At 45.9% G+C, this 12689-nt stretch overlaps 1 protein-coding gene across 3 annotated transcripts; it reads left to right on the top strand.

Annotated features, from left to right (window-relative positions):
• The first annotated feature begins 206 nt into the window (after positions 1-206).
• LOC132211172 (retinitis pigmentosa 9 protein) lies at positions 207-12295 on the top strand. Of its 3 annotated transcripts, none has more exons than XM_059655828.1 (6): positions 207-453; positions 3413-3443; positions 5173-5302; positions 8308-8399; positions 10550-10611; positions 10727-11674. In XM_059655828.1, exons 1-6 carry the CDS (start codon positions 302-304, stop codon positions 10773-10775), a joined length of 516 nt encoding a protein of 171 aa, XP_059511811.1. In that variant the 5' UTR covers positions 207-301; the 3' UTR covers positions 10776-11674. The 3 variants fall into 3 exon arrangements, with proteins under 3 accessions (XP_059511811.1, XP_059511812.1, XP_059511810.1); XM_059655829.1 differs by lacking the exon at positions 10727-11674 and adding an exon at positions 11681-11834 and having other exon boundaries at positions 209-453; XM_059655827.1 differs by lacking the exon at positions 10727-11674 and adding an exon at positions 11695-12295 and having other exon boundaries at positions 213-453.
• The last annotated feature ends 394 nt before the right edge of the window (positions 12296-12689 follow it).

Below are 12689 nucleotides of genomic sequence, written 5' to 3'. Positions count from 1 at the left end.
CAGGGATCGCACATAGAGGTTGGGAGGGCGGGGCAGGGAAGGGCTCCCAACCGCCAGCACCTCAGCCCTCGGACGCCGTCAGGGGGCGCGCTCCGACCTCCGGCACCAACCGGCCAGGCTGCGGCGCTCCGAGCGAGGACCCAGGGCCGCGCCGCGGGGAGGCGGGGACCGGCGGCCTCGGCGGAGACACCGGGCTCAGCGGCGGCCTCGGGGCGGCGGCGGGAGGGGGCGCTGCGGGGCCGGGCGGGCGGGGCGCGGAGGAAGTGCCGTCTTCGCCGCCGCCTGAGCCGCGCGGGCCGCGATGTCGTCCCGGCCGGGGCGCGGCGACCCGGGGGCCGGGGGCGCGCGGCGGCCGCGGGAGCCGCCGGAGCAGGAGCTGCAGCGCCGCCGGGAGCAGAAGCGGCGGCGACACGACGCGCAGCAGCTGCAGCAGCTCAAGCACCTGGAGTCCTTGTGAGTCCCCGCCGCCCCGGCTCCTGCGGGGACGGGGCGCCGCGTGGGCGCGGGAGGCGGGGTCCTCGGAGACCCGCGAGCGGGCAGGCGGCCCGGCTGCCGTGACGGGTCCCGGGCGGGAGCGGGGTCGGTGCCCGGCGCCCCGGGGCCGCCCCGCTGGGAGGGCGCGCGGCCCCGCCCCCAGGCTCCGGCGCTCCCGCGGGGGGGCGGGGGGAGGGAAGGGGGCGCTGCCCCGCGCGGGAGCCCCGGTCGGCCGCGCGCCGCGCCGTCGGAGTTTGGCCGGGGCTCCTGGCGCGCATCTGGATCCGGGGATGAATGAATGAATGAATGAATGAATACGCGGGAAGCGCGCGCTGCTGTCTGCCCTTTCGCGGTGTTCGGGTCAGAGGCCACTGTGAACCTGGGCACATCTTTTCCTCCGGTTCCTAGCCCTGCAGCGCTAGTGGGAAGAGAGTAAACTTGGGGCGAGGGGCTTGTCCCTGCGGACGGGGAGGGGCTGTCAGTGGAGGAGAGTGCAGACCCGCCCTCTGGGCCTGAGGATTCTACCAGGATTGGGGTTGGGGGCCACCCAGAGGAGGAGCTAGGACGGGAGGCTCACATCCTTGCCGGCGAGCCTGGCCGCACGGAGGAGGGTCCAGGGAGCCGCTGGGAGGAGGGCGGGTGGGAAAGGAGAACCATCGGGTGGGAGGGTGGATTGATGACCTGCCAGCTCGTTCCTGTCATCCTGCCGTTCTGGGATTAGCTTTAATTCTTAAACGTTGGTGTTCGCGGAGTTAGTTAATAAATTGTTCTGTTTCAGGGCGCTCAGCCAGTCATGTAAGGGAAAGCCTTCAAAGGGCCACGAAGCTCTATAATGACCCTCCTGGGAGCTTTGACACAAAGCGCACGGCTTTGCTGGAGCCTGGCCTGCTCTGCATGACATGTTTGCTATGTTCTCAGTGTGGCCCTGGAGCGGAATGTCGCCTCAGGAGGACAGTGGCTGCAGGACAGGGCCTTGCTGGGCTGGCACCCACCGTCCTGGCCCTCGGGCCCTCGGTGTGGTGCTCTGTGTCTGCCCAATCAAAGGTTCCTCGCCCCATACACCATTGGGAAGATCAGTCTTCTGACTACACAGAGCAAGTTATTACAGCCTGAATGGATTCACAGCTGGCTTCTCAGATGGTACAAAAGGATGGGCCTCCACCAACTTTTTTTTTCGCTTTTTATTTACTTTTATTTAATTTTTTATTGATTAAGTTATTACAAATGTGTCCTTATCCCGACATTACCCCAATTTTTTTTTTAATATTAAGAATTAACAGCCGAAACCGGTTTGGCTCAGTGGATAGAGCGTCGGCCTGCGGACTGAGAGGTCCCGGGTTCGATTCCGGTCAAGGGCATGTACCTGGGTTGTGGGCACTTCCCCAGTGGGGGATGTGCAGGAGGCAGCTGATCGATGTTTCTCTCTCATCGATGTTTCTAACTCTCTCTCTCTCTCTCTTCCTCTCTGTGGAAAATCAATAAAATATATATATATATATATATATATATATATATATATACACACACACACACACACATATATATATATATATATATATATGAATTAACTGCAAAGACATGTAGATTCTTGACTGTCAGAAGCCAACCATACATTAACATAGTCCCATTTCCAAATCTGGTCTGTTTCGGAGTTAAATGTGACTTTAAACTTGGAGAATTTTTCTTTTTTAATATGTTAAAATCACGGATTGTTTAGCCGTAGGAAACACCATCAACTACCGTCCTTTAAACTGTGAAAACAGTGGTGAAATGGACTTTTGAGGCAATGCCACGGCCAGTCGCAGATTCCCAATGTGTGGTTCCATCACACTTCCTTTCACTTTGGCAACAACAGTTACATATTTTTCAGGAGTTTGGATTTCAGTTCGATTGGCCATATGTTGTTGTTTGTGCAACTCCTGTGGCTGAAAGGGTGTATTATTGTCGGATTTGTAGTCTGTACTACAGACTCCCTTCGGTCTCTATGCATAAGGCGTACCATTCGTGTTTCTCATGAATGGTTGCAGGTGAACTGTATCATTGTCCCAATTTGTGCAGGTTCCAGTGCTGTTGCTAAGTAAGTTGCGGCTAGGACCTGCCACCACTTTGTGTTAGAAAATAGTTTAAGCATTTGCTTTGGGAAGCACTGTACCACACCTCAGCGGCTCAGTCCATTCACGCCCAGTTCTTCGCCATGTAATATTCGTGGGGCAGCTCCTCCTCTGTGCACTAGAAAAGCTCTGGCATTTGGCATGTACCATCGAGCTGCCTGTGGTCCAGGCATCATGCAGGGGTCCTGCACCCGGAATCCAGTGGGGTCCTTGCGGGCAGAGAGGGTGGGCAGAGAGCTGAGGGACCGGAGGCAGCGGCTTGGGCTCACTCTGGCAGAGGCGGTGGGAGGATCTTGAATTGGGACGTTCAGGGACATGGAAGGGGGAGCCTCTGGGACAGGTCACCTTCCCTCCTTCCCTCCCGCAGGCCCTTCCCGCCAGCTTTGCTCTCCCCTGTGCTGACCCCAGCCGCTCAGAGCAGGTCACTCAGCCCCCTCCCTGAGCCTCTTCCTCATTGAGTAGGTGTAGCGATGCTGGGTGGACAACCTGACAACGATAATGACAGTTTGGAACCATAATGAACTCACATTTTCCCTGTAATCTCTTGCTTTCCCTTCTTCCAAAAAGAAAAGCATTGTGCTAAGGGGGCAAGTGAGTTACAGTGTCAGTGAATTTGAGTTCTGCATCTGAGCGGGATGTGGGAGAGCATCTGTTTGCTTATATGTGATCTCGAGTGCCGGGCATGTTCTATTAACTGTTTTAGACATAACGTACTTCTAGGTTTTTTATTAAAAACACCCTTTTTAGTTTAGCCTGCAGTTGCTTTTTGCTCGTTATGTTCCTGTTAACGTGGTTGATGATGGGTTTGTTTTCTTTTTTCTTTCTAGTTATGAAAAACCTCCTCCTGGGCTTATCAAGGTCAGTGTGAAGTTTGTCCTTGTGGCTCTTCTTGTCGGCATAAGTCACTCAGTGCACAGACTCCCTTTGTGATCACCCTGTTTCTTCCTGCAGGTGCCAGTCAGACACTTCGGGCTTTGTCACAAGCCTGTGCCTTTGTGGCAATTTACTCAGCCGGGTGTCTGTTCCCTAAGAACCCCAGGCAGGCCCACGCGAGTCCCTCAGCCATCGCCCCTTCTCTCTCCCTCCATCTCTGCTGCCCTGGTGCTGACTCTCATCTGGCACTGGTTTCTCGACTGTCATCAGCTCAGAGAATGGGAGACTCTGAGGAGACCTGAGGCTCCCCGAGCCTGAGTCCCCGGCAGGAGCCCCTCCTCCACCCCCTGGCCAGTGTCTGTTTCTCTGGGGGAGCGAGGCTTAGAGGAGTGGTGAAAAGCCAAAGCAACCTTTTCTGTTTAAAGATTTAAACTTTCAATTTTTAAAAAAGATGTAAGCCAGGCCGGCATGGCTCCGTGATTGAGCATCAGCCTATGAACCAGGAGGTCACGGTTCGATTCCCAGTCAGGGCACATGCCTGGCTTTCGGACTTGATCCCCAGTGTGGGGCATGCAGGAGGCAGCCGATCAATGATTTTCTCTCATCATTGGTGTTTCTATCTCTCTCTCTCCTTTTCCTTTCCCCTCTGAAATTAGAAAAAAAATAAAATAAAAATAAAAAAAAGTATATATATATTTAAATGGAGGGAAACGGGGGGCATCTACAAAAATAAAAAATTTTAAAAATAGAAATAAAAAAGAATTTAAATTTTTTTATTATAAATGTAATATTCATGGAAACGGGGGTGGAGGAAGCTCCTTAAGTATAACTGTAGCTATTCAGTAGTGAAATGCATAGCAGAGATAGAGCACGCGTGTGACTAGAAAACATGGCAGTGGCTCGCAAGGTTAACAAGCAACATGCCATTTTATTATTCCGGGTGGCCTTGTTTAATTCTTATGCTGTGTCATTCCACAAAGAGTTTTCCCATTTAAAAAAAAAATTATTGATTTTAGAGGTGGGGGAAGAGAAACATCGATTTGTCGTTCCACTTATTGAGATATCCATGGTTGATTCTGGTATGTGCCCTGACTGCGGATCGAACCTGTAATCTTGGCATATCAGGACCACACCCTAACAACTGAGCTACCCAGCCAGGGCGAAGTGAAACCTTTTTCTTTTTTTTTTTTTAAATATATTTTATTGATTTTCTTACAGAGAGGAAGGGCGAGGGATAGAGAGCTAGAAACATCGATGAGAGAGAAACATCGATCAGCTGCCTCCTGCACAACCCCCACTGGGGATGTGCCCGCAACCAAGGTACATGCCCTTGATCGGAATCGAACCTGGGACCTTTCAGTCTGCAGGCTAACGCTCTATCCACTGAGCCAAACCGGCCAGGGCTGAAACCTTTTTCTTGATCTTGGAATCTGATATACATTAGAATTTCGAGCTTGCAGATCACTCCTGTATGAAGGACAGAATTCTATCCGCTCCAAGAACAGCCACTTCGTTTTTGTGATGTAGTTCTTCCGGCACATTCACTTCCACTTTTTCTGTCCGGTCTCAGTGGTGTCCCTGGTTCTTGAGAGGTGACTCATGATGACCTTGGGAGCTCCCCCCTGAGAAAGCCAGGCCACGCTGTGCTCTGAGGCAGGTGGAGAAGATCCGGCGCTTTCTGGCCATACTGTTGACTCGCTGTTTCCCTTTTTAGGAGGATGAGACTAAGCCGGAAGACTGTATACCAGACGTGCCAGGCAATGAGCATGCCAGGGAATTCCTGGCTCACGCGCCAACCAAAGGGCTTTGGATGCCCCTGGGGAAGGAGGTCAAAGTTATGCAGTGTGAGTGTGCAAGCGCGACCGGTACTCCCGAGCACATGCAGGTGACACCACGGTTCACAAGGGAATGGGGAGTTGTTTAATGAGAATATAGAGTTTCAGTGTTACACAGGAAAAGTCATGGAGCGGGAGAGTGTGATGGTAAATGTTATGTATATGGGCCAACCTCATTTTATTGCGCTTGCTTTATTGCGTTTCACAAATGTTATTTACTGACTGAAGGCAAGATGCTCCACTAGCAAAAACATTACGACTCACTTTATTGTTGTGGTCTGGAGCCGAACCCATAATATCTCCTAGGTCTGCCTGTATTTTTACCACAGTTTTTTAAAAATTTAGAAAAGTTCAGTGTGGGGCGCGGCTACAGTGTTTGGACAGGTTCAAGCCTCAGACTAATGAAAGGACAGGGTCCTCTCACTGCCACGTGCAAGTCCCAGCTGGAGGGCAGGGCCCTCCCAGCACAATCATAGCCAACAGCTGTGGTTGTGAGCTTGAACCTATGGTCCGATCACATGGCCCCAGGTGCATGTAGTTGAGTGAGGTTGGAACTCACGAGAATGCTGTAAACAACGTGATCACGCCCCTGCTTTGCCCCGTGGCATCTGCTATAAAATAAAGACACGGCTTGTGGGCGCTGGCGCTGTCTCCTCATCAGGGAGCAGCGTCCCACCGAGACCCAGCTTTCATTCTGTCGTCTGTCTTTTCTCAATCCTTTCACTTCCCCCACTCAGGATCACCTTTGGCCGTAACAGTTCAGCCCGAGCCAGTCTGGCTCAGTGGATAGAGCGTGGGCCTGCAGACCAAAGGGTCCTGGGTTCGATTCCAGTCAAGGGAATGTACCTTGGTTGCAGGCTCCTGCCCTGGTCGGGGCAGGTGCAGGAGGCAACCAATCGGTGTGTTTCTCTCACATCGATATTTCTCTCTGTCTTTCCCTCTCTCTTCCACTCTCTCTAAAAGTCAATGGAAAAATATCCTCAGATGAGGACTAACAAAACAAAAAAAATTTAGAACAGTTCAGAGTAGTATGTGGAACCGTATTATAGGTTTGAACTACGTGGGTCCACTTATACACAGATTTTTTTTTTCCAGTAAGTATTATAAATGTATTTTCTCTTATGATTTTCTTAATGTTTTCTTTTCTCTAGTCACCAATTCTTTTTATTGTAAGAATTCAGTACATAATACATATAGCATACAAAATATGTGTTATCAGTAAGGCTTCCAGTGAACAGTAGGCTATTTTTTAAAAATATATTTTTATTGGTTTAAGAGAGGAAGGGAGAGAGAAAGAAACATCAATGATGAGAGGGAATCATTGATTGGCTGCCTCCTGCATGCCCCCTACTGGGGATCAAGCCCAAAACCCGGGCATGTGCCCTTGATCTGAATCAAACCTGGGACCCTTCAGTCCGCAGGCCGATGCTCTGTCCACTGAGCCAAACCAGCTAGGGCAAGGGTCCTCAGACTACGGCCTGTGGGCCACATGCAAATACAAATATTGTATTTGTTCCCGTTTTGTTTTTTTACTTCAAAATAAGATATGTGCAGTGTGCATAGGAATTTGTTCATAGTTTTTTTTTAAACTATAGTCCGGCCCTCCAACGGTCTGAGGGACAGTGAACTGGCCCCTGTTTACAAAGTTTGAGGACCCCTGAGCTAGGGCAACAGTAGGCAATTTTAAGTTTCGGGGGAGTCAGAAGATACATGTGGATTTTCAACTGAGGGTAGCGCTCTATAAGGGTTTCAAGATCCCAGGCTCCCGCTTCAGTGGGTGCAAGGCTGCTGCTTTTCACAGCCGCTGGCGTTGTAGGCTGCTTGCTTTCAGGACTTACAGAAGGGGCGAGAGGGTCCCGTTAAAATGCCAGAAATCCTGCTCTTCTTAGCCGAGGTCCACTGCTTTTTGTTGAATTAATGCTCCTCAGGTCGTGGCAGGCCTTTGGTTCCTTCCCAGGGTTGCACAGAAGTTGATTTGGGCAGATTTGCAACTCCTGTCAGTGCTTTTATGGAAGAACAAATTTATAGAGGTTGTCACTTGGCCATTCTTGACATACTTCCCGGGTTCTCACTACTGAAAAGAATTTTCTTCATTGTCATTTAGATGACTTTTTAGGAAGGGAATGAAAGCAGATGAATGTGTTCGGTCTGACATAGGAACCCAGAAGTCTACAACTTTTTTTCTTTTTAATTGATTTGAGAGAGAGAGAAAGAAACATTGATTTTATTGTTCCACTTATTTATGCATTCATTGGTTGCTTCTTGTGTGTGCTCTGAGCAGGGACTGAATCTGCAACCTTAGTGTCTTAGGATGGTGCTCTGACCAACTGAGCTATCCTGCCAGGGCCTAGAGTATTTTTTGAAGTTTTTTAAGTTTGAAAATTACTATGTACTCTGTTTGATGAGGTTGTGAGTTGCATTTCACTTACCATTTTATAGATATTTGCATTGACTTGGAAAGTACGTGTGTTTGGGTTGGGACCAGAGCCAGTTCTACCAAGAAGTAATTGAAGTTTAAGCTTCAGGGAACCTCAATGGTGCCTTTCAAGGGCCTGCAGGGATCCCATCGATATGTTGATATGGTCATGCGATTTTGTAAAATTTGCCAAGGCAAGATGTTTGTTTTTTTCCCTAAAGCGCGCACTGCCTCCAGCTCCCACAAAACTTGAACTTGTTCCGGACATGTAAACTATACATACCTTCATTCTTTTTTATTGGTTGTAGTGTTACCTAGAACAGTGGTTTTTAAACTTTACTATGTCTACAAATCACCAGTAAGTCTTTTGAAATTCAAGTGTGTGTCAGTATTTCGGGAGTGGGCCTACTGCTATGCATGGCCAGCAATCTCACTCACGTGTTGCCAATTTTCTAGACTCTTAATGGTTCATTCACTGATTGCATATGCTTTTCGATTGGAGTCTAATGAAGAAAAACCTTAATGTGATCTAGTGATTATCTTCATTAAATGAAACTGTGTTATCTTACAGAAATATATCCCCTCTCTTTGTTTGTAGGTTGGCGCTGTAAACGGTACGGTCACCGAACGGGCGACAAAGAATGCCCTTTCTTTATCAAAGGCAACCAAAAGTTAGAACAGTTCAGAGTAGTAAGTAGAACCCCACCATGTGAATTTGCATTTATTAGAAATAGTGCATGTCCAGCAATCGGTGAACTGGAGTTCATATGAAATACATTCCCTGAAGCATTTCGGCCGAAGTATCTGATGTTAACTATATCTCTGTTAAGTTACATTTGTGTGAGAGATTAGTTTATTAACAAAAAACTAACTTCTTATTAAAGTGGCACTTGCTTATATGTTGGGAATAGTGCTTCTTTTTATGAAGTAGACATTGTTATTTATTCAGTCTTTTTTTTTTTTTTATTAATCTTCACCCGAGGATGTGTTTTTTTATTGATTCTAGAAAGAGAGGGAGAGAGAGAAAAACATCAATTGGTTGCCTCCCTTACATGCCCTGACTGGGATCAGACCCACGACCCTTTGGTGCACAGGATGATGCTCCAACCAACTGAGCCACACTGGCCAGGGCCAAAGTGTTTTAGACATTTAAAATGTTGTGTTTTAGCCCAGCCAGTGTAGCTCAGTTTAGTGTCGGTCCATGCACCAAGAGGTCACCTGTTCAATTCCCGATTAGGGCACATGCCCAGGTTATGGGCTCAATCCCCAGTAGGAAGCATACAGGAGGCAGTCTATTAATATTTCTCTCTCCCTTCCTCTTTCTCTAAAATCAATAAAAATATTTTTTTAAATGTGTTTTAATTTTATAATAATCTTAAATACGTTTTTGATCAATCATTCCTCTTCTAGGTAGAATGTCAATTTTTTAAAATTGATTTGAAAGAGAGAGAGGAACGGGAAGAGAGAAACATCGATTTGTTGTTCCTCTAACCAACTGAGCTACTTGTTCAGGGCAGAGTGTATACTTTTATAGATACTATAGAACATAAAGTGGTGATAAACTTTAAACATATTCTTTTTTTTTTTTTTTTTTTACTCAGAAAACCCACTTCTAAGAGTTTACCTTAAGGACATAAGAGAACATCACTATATACATAGCTGTTTATGTATGTATCAGGATAACTTTATAATTATATGATTGAAAAAACTAAAGAAAAGTAGGAAACAACCTAATAATCCAACATATCAACATAAAATACTGTAACGAAAATTATTTAGATGTTAGTAATTATATTTTAGAAGAATGTGTAATGTCAAGGAAAATGTTCAAGACAGGAAGTGAAAGCAGTAGAGTTGTGTATATAAAATGATTATAGTTTTTCATAAATTATGAATAATGATTGAAGGAAAGAGACTAATGTTAGTAGTAATTACCCCTTAGGTAGTGAGGTAATAGTTTTTTTTAATTTTTTTTTTTATAACCCCAAAATTTCTACAATAAATATTTCTTCTTTTTTTTAATTGAGGTAATTCACATACCATAATATTTCTCATACTTATTCTTATTTTCAAGTAATTCAAGTCATTTTAAATTATCTGTACTTCTGTATACTTCCAGACTTGGTTTAGGGTACATATATTTTTGTGTATCTATAAATGCTTCATTCTTATATATCATCTATTATAATTCACTTTTTAAAAAAACCTATCTCTTAGTCATCTATACACATAGACCAAAGAGAATTACCTCAATATTTCTACCTTGTATAGTAGTTTGTGATTCTGCCAGAGTTTATTTACTTATAAAAGATACTTAAATTATATGCTATATATATTTTTTCAATCCTATATTTTTAAATCTTTTTTCTTTTCTTTTTTTCTTTTTTAATGTATTTTATTGATTTTTTACAGAGAGGAAGGGAGAGAGATAGAGAGTTAGAAACATCGATGAGAGAGAAACATCGATCAGCTGCCTCCTGCACATCTCCCACTGGGGATATGCCCGCAACCCAGGTACATGCCCTTGACCGGAATTGGACCTGGGACCCTTCAGTCCGCAGGCCGACGCTCTATCCACTGAGCCAAACCGGTTTCGGCGTCTTTTTTCTTTTTAAGAAATTATTTTATTTTCAATCCTGTGTTTTTCTAATTGGAAAATCCTTTTCACAGCATCAGTGAGTTAGCAGTCAGTGATGGTGACCCTCAGGAAGAATTAGAACATGCTAAAAAATTACCAAACTGGAAAAAAATAACTGGTTTTAGTAACAGAGAGATTTAATATTTATTTAATTAATGGTTCATGAAGTCTTACCCAAGCTTAACTTTCTCTAACCCTCAAGGCACATGAGGATCCCATGTATGACATCATCCGAGAGAATAAGAGACATGAAAAGGATATAAGGTGAGGTTGTCCTGATGATAACAAGACCCTCTTGAAGTTTTAAATGGTATTACGTTGGAAACAATTATTCCCATTAGAGGAGCAGTGTAACGAATGTGGTGCTTTCACTGCGCAGCACTTGGAGGTCAGGGGCACTCACTGAAAAGGCCGGTGTCCAGGAATGAGCCGGCCAGCCTGCTCCACTTGGGTTAGCTTAATGCAGTGGGCGTGGCCCAGCCCGCTGACGCAGGGATGGTTAATGTTGGCAGCCCTCTTCGTGGTGTGTGGTTCTGTTTGATTGGTTCTCTTTCATATGATTTAGTTTATCTTCTCCAATGTCTTAAGGGATCTGAGCTATTGTTCAACATGAATAAGGACAGTGAAAAAACAGGAGGTTTTTATTTTTTCAGATTTGTGGTCTTGAGTTATAATTGCTGAGGGGGTAGATTACCTAGTATGAACTTGAGCAGTGGGGGGATGATTTAGGAAAGGCTGTATCTGTTAGAAGTTACAATAGGAGGGACTATAGAAACATATAAAAATATGCAGGCACACCTCCTTGGGGCATGTGCACTCAAATCTCCTTTTCAAGTGAATATTATCTCCTAAACTCTAAGGGACCCCATGAGACTTGCAACCAGGGGAGCAGTGGGGAGTGACAGCGCATCCCTGGCTAACCCCCTGATGAAAAGGTCCCCAAGTGCCCTTTTCTGACTTCCTAGTGAGCGAAGCAGCCCCGCTTAAGCTCTCCTGTTACTCCCATCCTAGTCCCATCCTTGTTTCACTGTCCCCAGCTTTAATAAACATACTATCAAAAAATAATAATAAAAATGTAAAAAGGAAACGTGGAAATATTTAGGACAATGAAAAGGATACAGAACGATTGTACACAGGTAGATAGGCATGGATGTAAATAGTCCTGTAAAATAGGCATGGATGTGGACAGGAATGGGCAACCTGCAAAAATAAAAAATAAGTACTGCATTGAATGAGGTGATTATCTGTGACTTTTTTTTTTATCTTCACTGCTAATCTTATATTTAAAAACATTCTTCGACGATGTTGTTATGGTTTCTGGTTCTTTAACCAGTCTTCTCTGTTTAGGATACAGCAGTTAAAGCAATTGCTGGAGGATTCCACCTCAGATGATGACGGCAGCAGCTCCAGCTCCTCGGAATGTAAGGAGAGACACAAGAAAAGGAAGAAGAAAGAAAAGCATAAGAAAAAGAAGAAAGAAAAGAAAAGGAAGAAGAAGCGAAAGCATAAGTCTTCCAAGTCAAGTGAGAGCTCGGACTCGGACTGACAGCCGCTCGGCTTGTCCGCGTTCTCGTCTCAGAATCACACACTGTGGCCGCGAACAGGGGGCCTGGAGTCAGAGAGGGGACACCAAGGAGCACATCTGGGGTCACACACACGAGTGACGTCTCACCTACCTTCCAGTGAAGCTGTGACCCCCGAGAGAGACTGTGTCTCCTCAGGTGCCAGCTCTGGACGGCACTGACATCGGCAGGACGGGCCCTCCCAGCCCCCCTCCTGCTGGTCACTGTGGCCTGCGATTCCGAGGAAGTCAGGGTGGCCGGACTAGAGCCTCTGAGGACACTCCTCAGGCTGCCACCTCCACAGCGAGGCTGCTCAGTTCCCAGGCTTCGGGCTCCACTCTTGTCTGTTGTTGAAGATAATAAAAGCTCATTATTTATTTTTCAAATGCATTTATTTTTTATTTCTGAATAATACATGCATGTGTTCCAAATTGCAAAGGTACATAAGGTTTAATTATGAATCTTAAGCAAATGTGGGTTTTGTTTGTTTTTTTAACATAAATGCTAGCATATCATCCACATTTGTTTTCATTTTTCATTCAACAGTGTAAAAAGTATGTTGGGCCTTGCTGCTCACAAAAGCCTGTGTTCATAAACCCTGGCACGATGGGTTGAGTTTTTTTGGGGGGTGGGGAGGAGTAATTGGGTATCCTGTAATAACAGTAAAAAATCATGTACTTAACTTGCTTAGATCTTATCGCCATCACCCCATGATTATGATTATGCCCAGAACAACTGATTCAGAAAAATTATAAGGATTTAGGGATGACTATACGGGGT

This window comes from Myotis daubentonii, chromosome 10 (assembly GCF_963259705.1).
Source record: "Myotis daubentonii chromosome 10, mMyoDau2.1, whole genome shotgun sequence".
Taxonomy (NCBI): domain Eukaryota; kingdom Metazoa; phylum Chordata; class Mammalia; order Chiroptera; family Vespertilionidae; genus Myotis; species Myotis daubentonii.
The sequence above is the reverse complement of the archived record's forward strand: the minus strand, read 5'-3'. Positions and strand labels throughout refer to the sequence as shown.

Excerpts from the sequence above, each read along its gene's own strand:
- LOC132211172 (XM_059655827.1), top strand. The coding sequence starts at position 302 with ATGTCGTCCCGGCCGGGGCGCGGCGACCCGGGGGCCGGGGGCGCGCGG. Across the intron at positions 3,444-5,172 it reads CTCCTCCTGGGCTTATCAAG|GAGGATGAGACTAAGCCGGA; the intron begins GTCAGTGTGAAG and ends TTCCCTTTTTAG. Across the intron at positions 5,303-8,307 it reads GGAGGTCAAAGTTATGCAGT|GTTGGCGCTGTAAACGGTAC; the intron begins GTGAGTGTGCAA and ends CTTTGTTTGTAG.